This window comes from Mercurialis annua, linkage group LG6 (assembly GCF_937616625.2).
Source record: "Mercurialis annua linkage group LG6, ddMerAnnu1.2, whole genome shotgun sequence".
Taxonomy (NCBI): Eukaryota; Viridiplantae; Streptophyta; class Magnoliopsida; order Malpighiales; family Euphorbiaceae; genus Mercurialis; species Mercurialis annua.
In genome coordinates, this window is record NC_065575.1 from 38,236,218 (window position 1) to 38,253,038 (window position 16,821).

The window sequence follows — 16,821 nt, forward strand, 5'->3', positions numbered from 1 at the left end:
TTCGACATATTATCATTAATTTGAACAAAAGTTGCGTGTTTATCCGTTTGCTGCTTGATTTTGTTGTTCTAATTCTCTGATAGAATGGGGAAGACGAGCTTATTCAAGGACGAATTTACTTTTGGTAAGTAATAATTTCTCTTATGAACTGCTTCTTTATAAATGAATCAATGAATTATAACAGTCTTTAATTGCAGAGCAAAGAGCTGAAGAATCTGCTGATATTATTGCCAAATATCCAGACCGTGTTCCTGTAAGCTTATCTTTGCTACTCAACTCTCGTCACTAGTTTTGAATCCTTTTCGCGGCCTATAATTTGGCGACATGGCTTTTTGTGGCGAGAGAATTTCTTTTGTCGCTAATGTCTTATTTACTTTGAGAGTTATGAGAATTTTGGGTGTCTTGCAGGTAATTGTTGAGAGGTATTCCAGAACTGACCTTCCTGAAATGGATAAGAAAAAGTAAGTTTAATTTCTTTCATCAATTTTTATTATTTAATTGATGATACTAAAAACACTAGATTATTTGTTTGATTGTTAATTTAGTGGTACTAGTTACTTTACTGATAGAATTAATAAAGAAAAATTATTTGTTTGCTTTCCAAGATATGAGTTATATTCGTATAGTTAAACTACTGAAATTCATAAGAAAGTCGGATGTCCTTTGAGCGAATAGCGAAACTCACAGCTGAGTTTTTGAAGCTGGAGGTTTCGATAAAAGAATGGGTATTCAGGAGCTTATTTGTATTCATATCTGAGAACGAGATGTGAATGATACAAGTAGTTCGAACATCATAGTAGGTTACTTTGGGTATCTCTCGTGTATTTTGAAGTAGGTTTTGATTTCAAAAGTACTGGATGATGAAGTTTTTCAGATGCATTACAAGTTCTTAAGTATTAAATAGTAGAAAAAAGATAGATTACAACATCAGACCAATATTACCTACTAACTATACTAGGTTTAGCCAATTCGCGTGTAATTCATGAGAGTTTCAACTTTGTGCGACTGAAAAGAACAAATAACTAAGGACATACTATGTTATCATTAGTTATAGAATCTTTTCATTCATGACTCATGGCATTTGTATCATATCATGAATCCGTCCTTATAATCTTCATGGAGTTTGGATGCAACCGCGTTATTCCTCGCCACAAACAAGAGTTGTAAATAAAATTATTTGGTCCCCGCATGTTTCTAAGAAAAATGGAGTTTGGATGCAATCTTTGGTGCATTTGATATTTGAATTTGGTGATCTAAGTTTGATGCAAAGCTTATGATTGTTATAGATATCTGGTTCCTGGAGATATGTCGGTTGGACAATTCATACATGTTTTGAGCACAAGGCTTCGAATGACACCCGGAATAGCTCTTTTTGTATTTGTTGACAATACCTTGCCCCAGACAGGTAAATTTGATATGATACAATTTACCTTTGACATTCTTTTGGATCAACTATTTACTAGATTATTGCATGTCTGGTCATCTGCAGCTACTCTAATGAATTCTGTTTACGAATCCTTCAAGGACGACGATGGATTTCTATACATGTGTTACAGCAGTGAGAAAACCTTTGGGCATGATAGCGATTTTTACCTGTAACGTTTCAATGATGTTGTTGTACAGTCATGGAATTATCTGTTAACAGTATTGATTTGTGAATGGAGTCATGCTTCAATAATGATAAATGCGTGCGTATACGATTGCCTTATAAAAGAAATGAGAGTCTAATTCTAGAGTCTAATTCTAATGTGCATATGCAACACAACGCATTCTATTTGCAATTGAAAGAATATACTCTCCATCAAATTCGTCATGTCTTATTTATAATTGGGTGATTTTTCACTTTCACAAGTTCAAAATATTATCCATATAACCAAAAAGGACAGAATTCAGATTACTCATTCAGAGAGTGCGTTCTGCAGAGGTTGCTGCTTCAGAATTCTCATTTTGCTTCAGCCCCAATATCTACTATGGCATTGAACTCAAGTAAAAGACAATTAAGCAATACAATATTTCTGCAATGTAGACAAAATAAAACTACCCATATTCTTCTTTTCACGTATAGCTTTTATGAACACTAGGACCAAGGGGCTAACCCATACCCACCTGAAGCAGGATTTCAAAAAATCTTTGAACAAAAAAGAGCAAAAAAGTTTGTAATTCATCAACCTGAGTAAACTGATATTTGGTGATGCCACATATTTGCTAGCAAACCAATAGAGAATCTTCCATCTGTTGAAGCTTAAAATATCACGGCCTCATTTCTCAATACACCATCAAACAAAATCATCAATTACGGAAATAGTTTGTGACCTCCCCCTTTCCGCCAAACTCCGCGAACAGGTAAACCTTCACCTGGGTTATTGTTACCACCTGAGCGGTCAACAGCTGAGCTGGGATCAGGATCAGGATCGGGTCCAGAGTTTTTGAGATCCAAAAGGGCCGCCATGGAGCCATCACCAAGTCTCACCCTTTGAAATTTTGATGTTTTCTTTCGTTGCTTATTCACGCCGCCTCCATCCCTAACATTCTGATTGGATCCACTCCCATCAGATGTAGAATCATTTTGGCTTCTCAACTCAACTTGTCTCTCACCGGCTGTCACATGCACCTTTCCCTTAGTACCACGGTATCCGTCCTTCGAAAGCACCTCAACATCTTCATTTGAGGACTTGTAATTTGGCTGCAGTGTCCGAACAGCGCTGATAATGCTATCTGCCAATCTATCGCTTGAACTACTACTACCTTCCCCATCTATCCTTTTGCCTTTCCTCGTGCTGTTATTATCTTTAGAATGGTCGCTGCCACGACCCACACCATTCTTCTGCACATCATTGCTTCTCAAACTAGCATTGTAAGCGTCAACTAGCTCTTTTTGCTTACGAGGATCAGGACAAAGTCTAGCCAGCTCAAGAACAAGATGGGACAGGCCATAATCTTGTACAAAATGTAGGTAATTTTCAGTGTCAATTGAACCCTGACGATATTGTGCAGATACTTCTTTGAAAAAAGCATATTTATCCTCATCTTGGTCAAAAGCAGCCCGTATCTTTTCCACCAATGATTTGTTTGCAGTATGAACATCGTCCACTTTCAGCAAGACCTGGTTACTCGGAGGCATCTTGCGAATTTGAGAGGCAGAAACTGGAGGAAATTCAGAAATAGATGGTTTTGATGATCCAGCGTCAGAAAGATTAGGGGCTGATGCAGAATGGGCAATTTTATTGGTGTTTCCCAATATACCTGGAGAACTATTAGAGAGATGTCCATGAACTACAGGTCGTGTCTGAGCTTGTGACTGAATAGAACTTGCATAACCAGAAAGGATAGGTACAACAGCAGGACTTCGTGAAACCAAAGGTGCAGGAACGAGATTAGGCCTAGACTGCACTGAACTACCAGATGCATTTCCACGTCTGGGTGCCGTCCATGGCTGAGCTGAACTGGAAGTAGTTGGAGTTCTCGTTTTCCGTCGCAGATGTGCAGCCATTGTGTTATTCGACATCACTTCCGACTCATGTTTGGCCTGTTGACTATTGTTGGTATTCATGAGGAGAGGAGGAAAGGAAGATTCTTGCAAAGGCCTGGACCCATGCCCCAAGGCTTGAAGATATCTTGAAGGAGCATCAGAATCGGTTGTAGTTAATGATTCAAAAGGCTGAACTAAGGGATCAAAATCATTTGCATCGTCATAATCAGAGATTAGTTGTGCGCTGGATGATGAGGATGGACCATGGGAAGCACCTTCTGAATGAGATGTTTCCATACTTGCTTGTATAGCTGTAGAAAGTTGATTATCATATTGATCTCGTTGTGACGTCCTTCCTCTTCCTCGTCGATGATCTTGTTCAATATTTCGCCGAAATTGAAAACTAGTTGGTATCTGATTATACAATCATCGACAAGAAACAATTAGTCAAAAAGCAGAGTGTTTTTTCTTTTCTTTTTTTGAATTCAAGCAGAGTTTAAAAGAAAAAAAAACAAGGTTGAGCATTGAAGCAAAAATAGTAAGCTATCAACCAAAAAGGCAAGAAAGCAGTAAAATGAAACAAATACATTATGGGAAATTAATCATGTCCTCAAAAATGCTAGAATTAGAAAAAGCAAACATGCCTGAAGAGCAGCACTACGCTTAGCACGAGACATACGCCCTGCATGCTCCATAGTATTGTGTCGCTGAACGATAAACAAAAGCAGAAGTCAACAGCTTGAACTGATAAAGTGAGCAACTAAAGAATTTAAATAGACAGTCTACATCCACAAAGATTCACAAGCAGAGATCAGAGATCATACAATATTTACAACATTCAAATAATGAGAAAATCACCTTCATTTCTGCTTCAGCTTGAAAGACAACAAACTTTTTAGCAAGACAAGCCTCGTCCTCGCATAGGAAATGCTCCCGGCGAAAGTGAATCTAGAAACCAATTAATTTCATTTGTTTAGATAAAATATTCTTGATTCCATATCATTTCTAAAGTAGTCGAAATGCCATAATCATACAATTGAATAAACTGTGTAACAAAAGTGAATATAAAACAAAAGCAAATTGTACCTCAAGGTCATCATAATTCTTGTAATACTCGTATTGTCCAGGATGCTGCCTGTACATATTGCACAATTTTGTTGAGTTTATCCAGCATCTTCAATGCCTTTTGAACATTAAATCATAACAAACTATAGTATCCATTACCTTTGGCATATATGACATGTAAAATGTTCAGTAGACATATGAGAATACAGCTCATTATCACCATAGAATGGTGTCTTGCAGAATTCACACATGGGATGCCCAGCGAATCCACCTCTCTCGCTTTCACTACCATCGACTTCAGAATCACCTGTTCTCGTATGCTGATTCAACTGAGCTCTAGTATATAGCTTTTGCTCACATATGAATATCTATTAACATTAAACGGAACAAAATAGGAAGGGTCATAAAACCAAAATAAAACTAAGCATGAAGCAATAAAAAAAGGAACATAATCTGAGTTTGGGGAGGTTAGGAAGGTGTATAAACCTTGTGGTGCAAGCTAGGTAGCATGGACACATGGAAAACGGGAGACTTGGACACGGATATGGCGAAACAGTGTTATTTTAAGGTTTATGAAACGGGACACGTTGATTGAACAAAGTGTTTGTGCTACCTAGGGTGTAAGTGCAAGTGTGTAACTGTATATAAGGAAGTGCTGTTCACAGACTAAGTTACCGATTGATTGTGGACAATGCAGTAACAACTAACAAGTTTTAAGCTTAGTGAACCTTCTTATATCTCAGTCTACTTAAATTACAAAACCAATTAATGCGAATTCAAAATCAAAGAAAATGCAGATTATACCTTCCGTCCTTCCAAACAGAGACTACACATAAGCAACTTATGTTGATGAAACAAATGACCTTTTAACTGCTCTATATTCCTAAACCTCGCTCGACGCTTCGGCCCATCTGTCGTCCCCTCATCCTCCATCTTGTCACACACACTGCATGAAAGCCTGCACATGGCTTTTATCATTCTATACTGATCCAAATCATCAAAAAAGGCTTGCGAATCCTCATGATACCAGTAAGAACCAACTCGACCTTCCCTCGGTTCAGATGGTAAAACAGCAAAGTCACTGATTGTCCTTGTATAATCTCCTAAAGCCTACACACATTCAAATCAAAAGATAAGACAATTATAGAAATTTAGCATAAATTGGCAAAAGAAGAAGAAAATTAACCTTGGTGATGAAAATAACGGGGGATTCGGTTTTGCAGATACAGCAGGAATTGTCACCGCAGATGAAGCGGAGGCGAATGACGCAGGTGGAGCAGACGTCGCGATGGCCACAAGCGCCGTAAGCAACCCATTCTAGAGTATCGGCACACACCGCGCAACTGTCGTCCATGTCTTGAAATTGATTGGTTGATTGAAGAGCAGATGTGATCAGATAGAGAAATGGATGGGTGATTGGTTAATTGGAAGGTCTAGGGTTTAGTCTCTACAGAGAAGAAATTAAATTATGAGAATTGGGGACGGAGAGAGGAGAAACGTTTTTTTGTTTTCAATTTTGGGCCGTCTCTCTAACTTGTGGAGCTTTTCGAATTCCTCTAGTCTTCTGCTTCATTTGCGATTTGATTTCATGTTTATAATTTATTATATTATAATATAACTAAAACAAACAAAAACAACAATAAAAAATTAATAATAATCTCCTTCATCTCAATGTTTTGTATTTGTGGTGTACTTCTTTACTTAAATGTTGGCAAAATAAATAGATTAATCTGTATATAAATCAAATAAAAATTGGATTATAAATTTACAATTGGACTCATATTGCTAAATATAGAAACCCTAATTCTTAAATTAATTAAAAATTATAAAAATACATTCAATTACATTTTAAATAATTGTACATTAGAAATAAATAACAACAATAAAAAAATTATAATGATTGATGAAAAAAATTGTCATTATAATTTAAGAAGTAACTAATCATATTTGGATTAAAAACAAACATTGGGGTTATAGGATTTTAGCCTAATTTTTAAAAAATATTTGAGATTAATTTTTTTAAGAGTACCAAATTTTAATTTTTTTTATGGAACTGAATTTAAATTTGTTGATCACTAACTGGTATTTTAATAAAATCTGATTAAAAAAAGCTGATGTGAAATTGGAATACGAATGTCGTCGTCTCTTAATAAATATCATGTCCATATTCCAAGTGCTTTTCATTTCAGCAGCAATGTTTATGACCTAATTTCATTAAATAATTATTTGGTGATCAACAAACCAAAATTTAATAAACCTAAAATATAAATTAATTTCAGTTTTTTAAATTAGACCAAAATTCAATACTAATTTTAATTTTCAAAAGAAAAGCATGGTCAAAATATTGGTTCCAAAACTTTAATATGCATTTTACCAAATGTCAAAGTATGGTTAAACTTGGCGAACAAGCATAGAAGCCAAATAATTGTTTAATCAATTTTTCATTTAATATTCAAGATAGAACGTGTGTAAAGAATAATATAATATGCCTCTTCAATCCAACAATGCATGTGATGCAAAGCAGTTTTCCATAAACAAAGCTTGGCCCAGTCATCTACACCACATTACATTACATGTTCTTATCTCTTAAGACACGGTGAGTTTGTAGTCAGGACGCAACAATGGGATCTAACAATTTTATTTTCTCACTCGCATCAGGGCTTAGGCTATGAACACACAATTTAAAATGGCAGCCACATTCAGTTAAGTTAGTCAATTTCACAAACAGCTTGTCTGCAATACAAAAACCTTTACTAGTTAACAAACATGAAATTTTGCTTGGATCACAGGAATTTTGTTTCTTTTTAGACATGAAGTTAATCAAATATCTTTTTTATTTCCAACTATTGTTCAAAATCAAACAGTGCTGCATAAATAATAAATATTCCAGTCCACACAACGAACAAAACAAATTACAAACACAAACAGCAAATGAACTGCATCACTACTCAGTAACGTTTAGCCATGTTAAATCATTGAACTCCCCGGTGCGTTTCTCCTCATCCAGAATTTCATCCGCATCATGTATATCACTAGCACCAACATTTGCTGCAAGCATAATCATCCTGCTTTGCAGCTGCGGCTTGTTTGCTGAGCGCAATTGCAGCACCCTCTTCTCCGGTCCCATCAGCCTCTCCCCTGCTCGACGAAGCAGCTCATTCCCTGGATGCCACGCCGGCGTACCATTCTCATAACCGTTCCACGTCAGCCTCGTCAGTTCACTCCCATCCAACCTGCACATAAACACATCTCCATACGGCTGGATTTGACGTGGAACCGCCACTGGCTCAGCACTTAACCCGCCTAAGTTGGACGCGAACAAAAGCCACTCTCCATTGTCAGTAAAACCCGGGTGGGTTGTTCTCTCCATCCACTCCCTCTCCGAATCACTCAGCAATTCTGATCCTTCCAAGTGAACTCTCTTCAAATCAGAACCGTCCGGTTTCACCAAATACATACTAAACGGATTAGAATGATCCGGTTTATGCCTATTCGAAGTGAAGGCTATCAAGTCTCCTTTAGGTGACCAGCAAGGCATAGTATCACTACATGCTCCCTCCGTTATTTGACGGATACTACCGTTAAACTCGCCCTCAACGGCGTCCATTATGTATAGATTCTTATGACCGTTCCGGCCTGACCGGAACACGATAGACTTACCGTCAAGTGAACAAGCCGGGAAAGCATTGTTACCTGACTCTTCTCTTGTCAGCATCTTAACATCACATGGGATTTCGGTTCGATCAGGCGTGAGATGGGACAAATCAAAGGAGACACGAGCAATCTGCACCGTTCGATCAACCGGTGCAAAGACAGGACCCAGAGTAGTATAGATAACGTTATTCTCTGTCGGACTCCATGAAGTGTAGAAAGCTGTACGGCTTCTGGGGAGTAAAGTCCATCGCTTTGAACCGTCTGATGTAACGATGTGTAAGCCTTGACTTAAACCGGCATTAAAGGCTATGTAATTACCATCTGGAGAAAACGAGGCGAATGAACCGTGGAGTCTCAGCAAACTAATATTCTCCACCGGAGATTTAACCGGTTCGAGATTTGGAATCGTGGTTTCTCCTGAAGCTTCTTCGCCTCTAAACCGGTGGTACCCAATAAAGGACGAGTCGTCAGAAACAAACGGGTTGAAATGCTGGAAATTTGGGTTGACTGGCAAACTAACCGGGTGAAAAGTGTTCGAATCAAGATCGAATATTTCGATATGTCTGTAAACCGACCCAGGCCGTCTAGTGGCGACGACGATTCGTTTACCATCGTGCATAGCAGCAGGAGTTAAACAGTTGACACCCGGTGGAGTAATCCGAACCGGAGTACACGGAAACTGGGACAGATCATCCAAATTCTCCGGTAATTTAACCTGAAAAATGCTCCAAAACCCATCCTCAGCCTTCCGATGGAAATAAACGGTAGAATCACCGGACCAAGACGGCCAACCACCCAGTTCACAGACAACAACCCGTTTCTCCGGGTGGGCTTCTTCGAACACAACAATATCCGTAGTAAGATCCTGAAATTTAACATCCCAGATGCGAGATCCATAAGAAGCAACGGCGAAAAACTTGCCGCTGCGAGAAATAGCTGGACTATAATCAACGACGCCATACGGGGTTAAACGAGTAATTTTCCCATCGTTCAGATCTGTAGCGTAGAGAGCGTTCCAGCTCTTGACAAGCTTATCTTGCTTCTCATGAGCAGAGATGTAGTAGACACGGTTGTTCTTGAAGATCGGACGGTCGTGAAAGAGGCTTTCCGGCGGAGTTGGAAGCTGCTGGGGTTCTTCACCGGGTTTGGATAGGTAAATAGCAGGGAAGCAAGATCGTTCGGAGATGTAAACGACGGAGAGATTGTCGTCGGCGAATTGGGCGTTGAAGTTGAGGGATATGCCGTCGGTGAGACGGACTTCGTCGGAGTTGGATAAAGTGGAGATATCGGAGGGTAGTTTGACGGCGTAAACGTCGAAGCCGTAGGATTGACGGCCGACTGTGGTGAAGACGATGGTGCCTTTGGGTAGATTCATTGTGATTGTGTTATTGAGATTAGAAGTGAGACGCGACTGTGGGTTTTTAAGAGAGATGGTGCAATCTTATTGGTACAGGTGGCTGAATGAAACCGTGTGGAATTGAGACACGTAGCTCTAACTTCAGCTTATCATTTTCTGTTTTTTTATTTGCCAGTGTTAATAAAAACTTTTATGGAAACAATACAATATTTTAATCAATTATATAATATTATTAATACTTTTTTTTATGTCGGTAGTCTATTTCTCTGGTGTTGTAAATGATAGCACATTCTGGATGTGAATAACGTGGAAATGTGAAAAGAATCAATTTTTCAATTTTTTATTTGCATTCATTAATTTCTATATTCTGCTTTTAGACCGTTGGATGGATGTTTACAAAAATGGTTTAAATTATTTATTATTATGACGTGTTTCCTCCTCATGTTTGAATTGAATTTTCTTCATAAAATTTATACCAGTTTAAAATAATTATTCATTTCATTAGTTTTATACAGTTAATATTTTAAATTTTAAATTTATTTCTATTTTTTTTATCATATTTGTAATAAATATTATGATTAATTTACTTTTTAAAAATAATAACAATAAAAAGTGATCTTAAAATAAATTAATAAATTAATTTTAAAAATTATAATTTTCTAAACTAAATATTTAATTTTAATAAAAACAATAAACAACTAAATTGACACAGAAAGCGCATAACTATAAATTAAACGCAATATGTTTTTCAAGGATAGCAATAATATTTACACAATAGACGGCTAAAAATGGATTGTTAGTCTATTTCACAAAAATAAATATCCTAAAAAAATAATTAATTTATAAAATTAATTATTTAAATTTATATCTCAATTAAATTATAGTTAAAAATTTAAAATAAAAAAATATGCACTGATTATTACTATAGGTTAAGAATATATAAATATCTAATTATTATAATAAATAAATACCTATTTTTTTATAATGACGTAATTTGATAAAATAGACATATAATAGCACATTTTTCTATTTATAGTAGGAACTTATAACTTGAGATACTATTTTAGTCCAGTATATTCAGTCGACCGTCTAATAATTAATATATATGGTAAATTAAAAATTTATTAATTATTAAAATTACTAATTTAGTAAACTTAAGGCATAATATTGAAGTTGGTTCTATAAAATTTTATTAATTATTAATTTATTAAATATCAATTATTAGACAATCTACTTTCTAAATTCTTCGTCCCGTTTATAAAAAAATAATGTTTTTATTCATTAATTAAAATGACAATAATTTTTATGTTTTTAATTTATAAATGATGATTTAGATGAATTGTCGTTAATATTTAAGGAGAAAAATAAATAAATAAATTATATTTAAAATGACACTAAAATCATCAGATGAACTTCTTAAATGATACATAGAGAGTACATGGTCTGATTTGACTGGTTTATCATTGATATTTTAGTCCAAACCAATTATACTGGTTTGGTAAATTTTCAAACCAAAATCAAACCACACACATTATAAACCAGCAAAATTAGTTTGGTTTGATTTGATAATTTTTTCTTTAAAACTATTTTGAATCATCATCAAAAAATTATATATGTATCTAAGATAAAAAAAATATAAAAATATAAAAATATTTATTCATCATAAAAATAAATGTTATATTTATATAACAAACTATAATAGTGACTAATAAATAAATAAAAAATTATAAATTTTTTATAATATAAATTTTTATATTTTATTAATATAATATCTTAATATTATAGAAATATAACATTATAAATATATAAATAGTTGTTTTATTATATGATATTTAAATATATTATTTTGTCAAGTACACTTTTAAAAAATAGTGACAGAAATTTTATTTTTAAATTAATATTTATAAGTTTAATAAAAATATGTATGTATGTGTATATATTGGTTTGGTTTGGTTTATACTTGTTTATAATTTTTGAAACCGCAAACCATGTCAGTAATTATTTTTTTTATATTTTCTAAATTAAAATCAAACCAACAATCTTCTAAACCGTAATATTTAGTTGGTTTGGTTTGATTTGGTTGATTTGAATTTTTTCTGTACAACCTTAAATTGATACATGCAAATTTAGATAGGACTATTTTTAAACGTAAAAAAAAAAAAGGAAGGCAAAATTAATGCTCACTTTAGTCTTTGAGATGGGATCAAAAAAATAAATAAGTCCCTGAGATCGAAGTTGACTCAATTATCATTTGGAAATTGTCTAAAGTGGTTCATAATGCACCAAACGCTAACTATATTAGTTTTTTTCCCTCTAGGTCTTTAAGAAAAAATTCAAAAACATCTTTAATATTTAATATTTAAAATACTTACCAATTTTATATTTTTAATATTTTTAATCATTTTCACTTTTTTCTTCATTTAAATATATAAAATTAAATAATATTTAAATTTAAAAATATTTATTAAAACAATCAAAACTCAATTACATACTCTGAAACCTAATTAAACACGTCGAAATCGAATTAAACAAATAGAAATTCAATTAAACCAATCAAAATTCAATGTAAACCTAATTAAATCAACTAAAATAAAAATAAAAATTTCGTAAAACACTACCAATTTTTTCTCCAAATCTATTCTGAAACGACCCAATATTTTTTTGCACCGCCTTCTACCGACCGCCGAAAAAAATTATGGCGGTCTTCGCCGACGGTTCTTCTATGGAAGAACATATATGTTAAACAAATTTTTCAAATACGGGCTTCGTATAAATGTATGAAAATTGCTCACTAAATGTCGAATGTAGAATTTGTTAGCGAACTCGACCCATTCTTCTCTTCGCAGAGTATATATAATGTCGCGATGCCGATCAAATATGATATACATCTTTCGATCACCCAATATGTGCCTCTGAACACAAGTCAAAAAATACATCCAGCTTTCTGAGCTTTGTTTTTCCACTAGGGCAAAAGCGAGCGGCATGATGTGGTTGTTTCCATCCATTGCACTCGCAATCAACAACAACATTTTATATTTTCCAAATAATAATGTCCCATTAATGAGAGGACAGACTTGCAATATGGAAAGCCCTCGACCATAGGCTCGTAAGTCAAAAACATCCGCTTGAACTTTTTGAAATCAGGATCAACTTCTCCATTTCGCACGACAGGAGTACCTATGTATAACACATAATTTAATCATATGTAATTTTTCATTCTCGAAAGAAAATAGAAATAGACATTTTTTTAATAGTTCGTTAAACGATCATTTGTACCTTTAGCGTGCCACAATGTTCCCAGATCAGTAAGGGTCATATTAGCCATAAAGTTGCAGACCTCTTTAAAAGAGTCGTCCCATTTTCCGAACATGTTTGCGATGACCTTTTCCTTAGCATACCAAATCGACGATGAACTCTGTAATTATGCAAAATCTCAGCTTGAAGGGTTTTCACCCTTATATCATGCTGCTCTACCAATTGCGTCCGGATATGTTCTGCAATTATTTTGGATTTCAACTTCTTGTGGTCTTTGGAGGCAAATTGAGGAGTACATGTGTGACGGTCGTTATATTTTGTTAATTTCCACTCCCCGGTTCTTTTCAATTGCGTTGCCAACAACCTCCAATTGCAAATGACGCTGCTCCGGCATACCAAAACTATTGTTGTAAGAGTTGTACGATAAATTTTATGCTCCTTTTATTATAACATTGAATACTTGGTTGCAAAAGTCTGTACATCATATCTCGAAGTGAAAATAATCCCTTTTTCATATTCTTTCCCAACTTTCCAAATTTTATTTTTTCAGATTACGGATTCGTATTCACCTACATTTCATCGACATTTGCATGCATGTAGTCAAACTGAGGCCGATACTATGTATTTTGATCCTTGTCAATTACTGCATCAGCCTCAGGCCCCTCATCATCCTTTGCAGCCTTAGCATCCTCCCTATTCTCATTACCGTTGTCGTCGTCATCCTCGTTGTCATCAGTGCCGACCCCCATAGTGGTGAGGTTCTTCCTCTTATTCACCAATATTAATCACCAGGCTTATCTAGGTTAATATTATTAATCACTTCAATAACTTGATTGTCCATATTATACTTTACGTACAACTCTATAAATTGCATTCCGCGAGTCCCCGCAGCATTACAAAGCATGGCATACATATGCTCATCAGTCGTCATATGATATGTAAATTAACTAACAATTTGATTGTCTACAATTCGGGATACTCGTAAATAAATCTTTGTAATCTCAACTTCAGCCCTCAAACCAATAGTCCTTCTAACTATGTTTTCCAACTCTATATAATTCATTTGATTACTCAATTAAACTTTTCTTATGTAAACCCAAATGGTACTCTACCCTACCCGGAGTGTTCATTATTATACCATCCCAAGGAATCAATAACAACGGTATTATTCTCGTCATCATCCCTACATTAAAAAATTTGTCTAACACATATTTTACGACATTTAATTTCTAATATTTATATTTTTGCATTTAATATCTAATTCGTAATTTTCTGACACAAATTTTTAACATTTAGAATCTAACATTTTTCTAAACATTTAAAATCTAACATTTTTCTAAAATTAAAAATCTAACATTTTTCTAAAATCTAATCCGACATTTATAAAATTAAAATCTAACATTTTAGTTAAAATTAAAATCTAATATTTAAAATTTAAAATTTATAATATTTTTAACATTTTTTAAATTAAAAACTAACATTTTTCTAAATATTCAATATTTTTCTAATATTGAAAAATAAAAATCTAATTCATATTTTTAACATTTAAAATCTAACATTTTTCTAAATTCTAATCCAACTATTTTAAATTAAAATCTAACATTTTTCTAAAATCTAAGCCAACTTTTTTAAATTAAAATTTAACATTTAAAATATATAATATTATTTTCACATTCTTTTAATCAGTGATAGATACTGAATCCTATCATAAGTGCAATGGAGCCGAATCGCATGAGATCAGTCCTCCGAGACGATATCAGACTCTCGGGTTAAGCCGGATAAAACCAGCAACCGAGTCCATGAGATTCGCTTTGACCAGAATAGTAAGTCAAATCACGAAAATAAGGCCGAATCCCTCGAAGACTCGGACAAAGCGCATCGACCAAGGGATTCGCCCAAACGATAAGATTCATGAAAATCTTTTCTATTTGGATACAATCTCCAACTTAGGAAGATAAACTTGTTTAGTAAGATATTCCTGAATAAAACTTACACCCGAATAGAAAACTACATTCCTATTCAGGATCAAACCTTACTAAATAGGAATCATTTCCCTATCATTCAGCTACTATATAAAGAGTTTGAGGTATACTTAAACACACAATTACATTCATATACTAAAAAATGCTGCTTAAAGCCTAAAGTGACTTTAGCATGGGAGAATTAATCGGACCACCACCGTCCAGTTAACTTCTACCCTGTTTTGCAGGTTAATCCACCAGATCAGAAAACAGACTCCATTAATTAGATACTAACATTTTTTTAAATATTCAAAATTTGTCTAATATTGAAAAATAAAAATCTGATTTATATTTTTTAATATTAAAATTTAACATTTATTTAATATTTGAAATTTATAACATTAAATTTTTTATAAATAAAACAATTTAATTCTAATAACAAATTTCTCTAATTATTTATTTTCTAACATTTATAATAATTTAATAACTAAATTTTATGATAAATAAAAAAACAAAACTTACCTCTAGTTCCCGTTAGCTATATAGGAATAAATAAAAATCCTCCGTCAAACTTCTTTTCCAAAATTATATATTTTAACCTGTCCATATGTATAAAAAAAGTATTCATAAATTATATCAATATTTCAAAAAAAAAAAGTTACCTATCTAGATAAACTTCCCCACCACTTTAGAATGAGGAGATTAACCCCATCCCATCCCTTCTCAGTTCTTTCTATTTTTCTTTTAGCTTAACCTATTTAGAGGCCCCTGCACTTTATATTTCTTTTCCATAGATTTTTATATTTTATTTTTATATTATCTGATCCTTTTACTTATCTATTTTCGATTTTCAGATCTTTTTTGAGTTTTTTTCAGTCCCTTTATTTACAGTTTTTATTTCCTCCAGTCCCTCTATTTATAATATTTTCTTCCTCCAGTCACACAAAAGGACTGAAAAAAACTTAAAAAGAACCTGAAAATAAAAAATAGGTAAGTAGAATGACCAGATAATACAAAAATGAAGTATAAGGATCTATGGAAAAAAATATAAAGTACAATGGCCTTTAAATGAGTTTAGCCTTTTCTTTTCTTTCCTTCTCTCTATCTAATTTTTTTTTTTTCGTTCTCACTAAGACTGAAATTTCTTTTTTTGTTATATAGACTCCAATTCGGAGAACACTTATGTGAATTGGGTGACAGAAAATAAATCTATCATGTTACAGAAAATCCTTGACCGATTCCTATAACGGGATTAAAGCAATTTACAAAATATTTTCTGCGAATTGCTTTAATGCACATCTGTCTTCACACTGGCATGCTAGTGTGGAAGACAAACGCAATTTGCATAATACTTATGCGAATTGCGCCTTTTTTTCATGCAAATTACATAAGTGTCATGCAAATGACATAAAAAAAACAACACTAATTGAAAATTTTGAATTTATTATGCATAAAATTGAGAAAAGAAATTAAAAGAGAAACAAATAAAAAATTAATCCCATAACTAAAATTAATAAGGATAAAATAAAAGAAGAAGTAGCTAGAAGATGAAACGAATTTAAAATGACAGCTGGCGCTGTTAAATGTTGTCTCTAATCAATAAATATCATATTAATTAATAATATTTTAATTAGAATTAAATACACTTTATTGATTGGATGCAATATTTAATAGCACCACGTGTCACACATGTCATAGATAGTTCATAATCCTATATGGCGAATTAGGTTCATAATGAATAAAAGATAAATGTTGTTGCATTAAACTTTCCAGGAGTTTGCTGATTAAGTTTTGCTTTTACATTAAAAAAAACTTTTGCTTTTAAAAAAGTGACCGTTAATTTATTGACTAAACCTATTTTAAAGTCTTTAAACTATACGGTTTTGGTTCATTAGATCCCTCAACTTTTATTTGACTTCTTCAAGTTCCTAAACTTCCATTTTTTTATTTTATCAGATCCTTTAATTTTTATTTGGCTTTCTCAGATTGTTAAATTTTCATTTTTTGATTTATTAGGTCCTTAAACTTTTGCTTTTTTATTTCATTAAGTCCTTAAATGG

At 33.4% G+C, this 16,821-nt stretch overlaps 3 protein-coding genes across 3 annotated transcripts; 1 reads left to right on the top strand and 2 right to left on the bottom strand.

Moving 5' to 3' along the window:
* The first annotated feature begins 11 nt into the window (after nt 1-11).
* Nucleotides 12-1,733, top strand: LOC126688216 (autophagy-related protein 8i-like). The gene is made up of 5 exons (XM_050382840.2): nt 12-124; nt 198-253; nt 409-461; nt 1,287-1,405; nt 1,490-1,733. Exons 1-5 carry the CDS (start codon nt 85-87, stop codon nt 1,597-1,599), a joined length of 378 nt encoding a protein of 125 aa, XP_050238797.1. The 5' UTR covers nt 12-84; the 3' UTR covers nt 1,600-1,733.
* Nucleotides 1,734-1,797: 64 nt separating this feature from the next.
* Nucleotides 1,798-6,117, bottom strand: LOC126688215 (E3 ubiquitin-protein ligase HEL2). The gene is made up of 7 exons (XM_050382839.2): nt 5,721-6,117; nt 5,339-5,644; nt 4,694-4,902; nt 4,556-4,604; nt 4,328-4,417; nt 4,114-4,176; nt 1,798-3,883 (listed from the first exon to the last, which is right to left on the bottom strand). Exons 1-7 carry the CDS (start codon nt 5,886-5,888, stop codon nt 2,294-2,296), a joined length of 2,475 nt encoding a protein of 824 aa, XP_050238796.1. The 5' UTR covers nt 5,889-6,117; the 3' UTR covers nt 1,798-2,293.
* Nucleotides 6,118-7,350: 1,233 nt separating this feature from the next.
* Nucleotides 7,351-9,609, bottom strand: LOC126687050 (uncharacterized). Its single transcript, XM_050381401.2, has one exon. It carries the CDS (start codon nt 9,561-9,563, stop codon nt 7,479-7,481), a length of 2,085 nt encoding a protein of 694 aa, XP_050237358.1. The 5' UTR covers nt 9,564-9,609; the 3' UTR covers nt 7,351-7,478.
* Nucleotides 9,610-16,821: the final 7,212 nt, after the last annotated feature.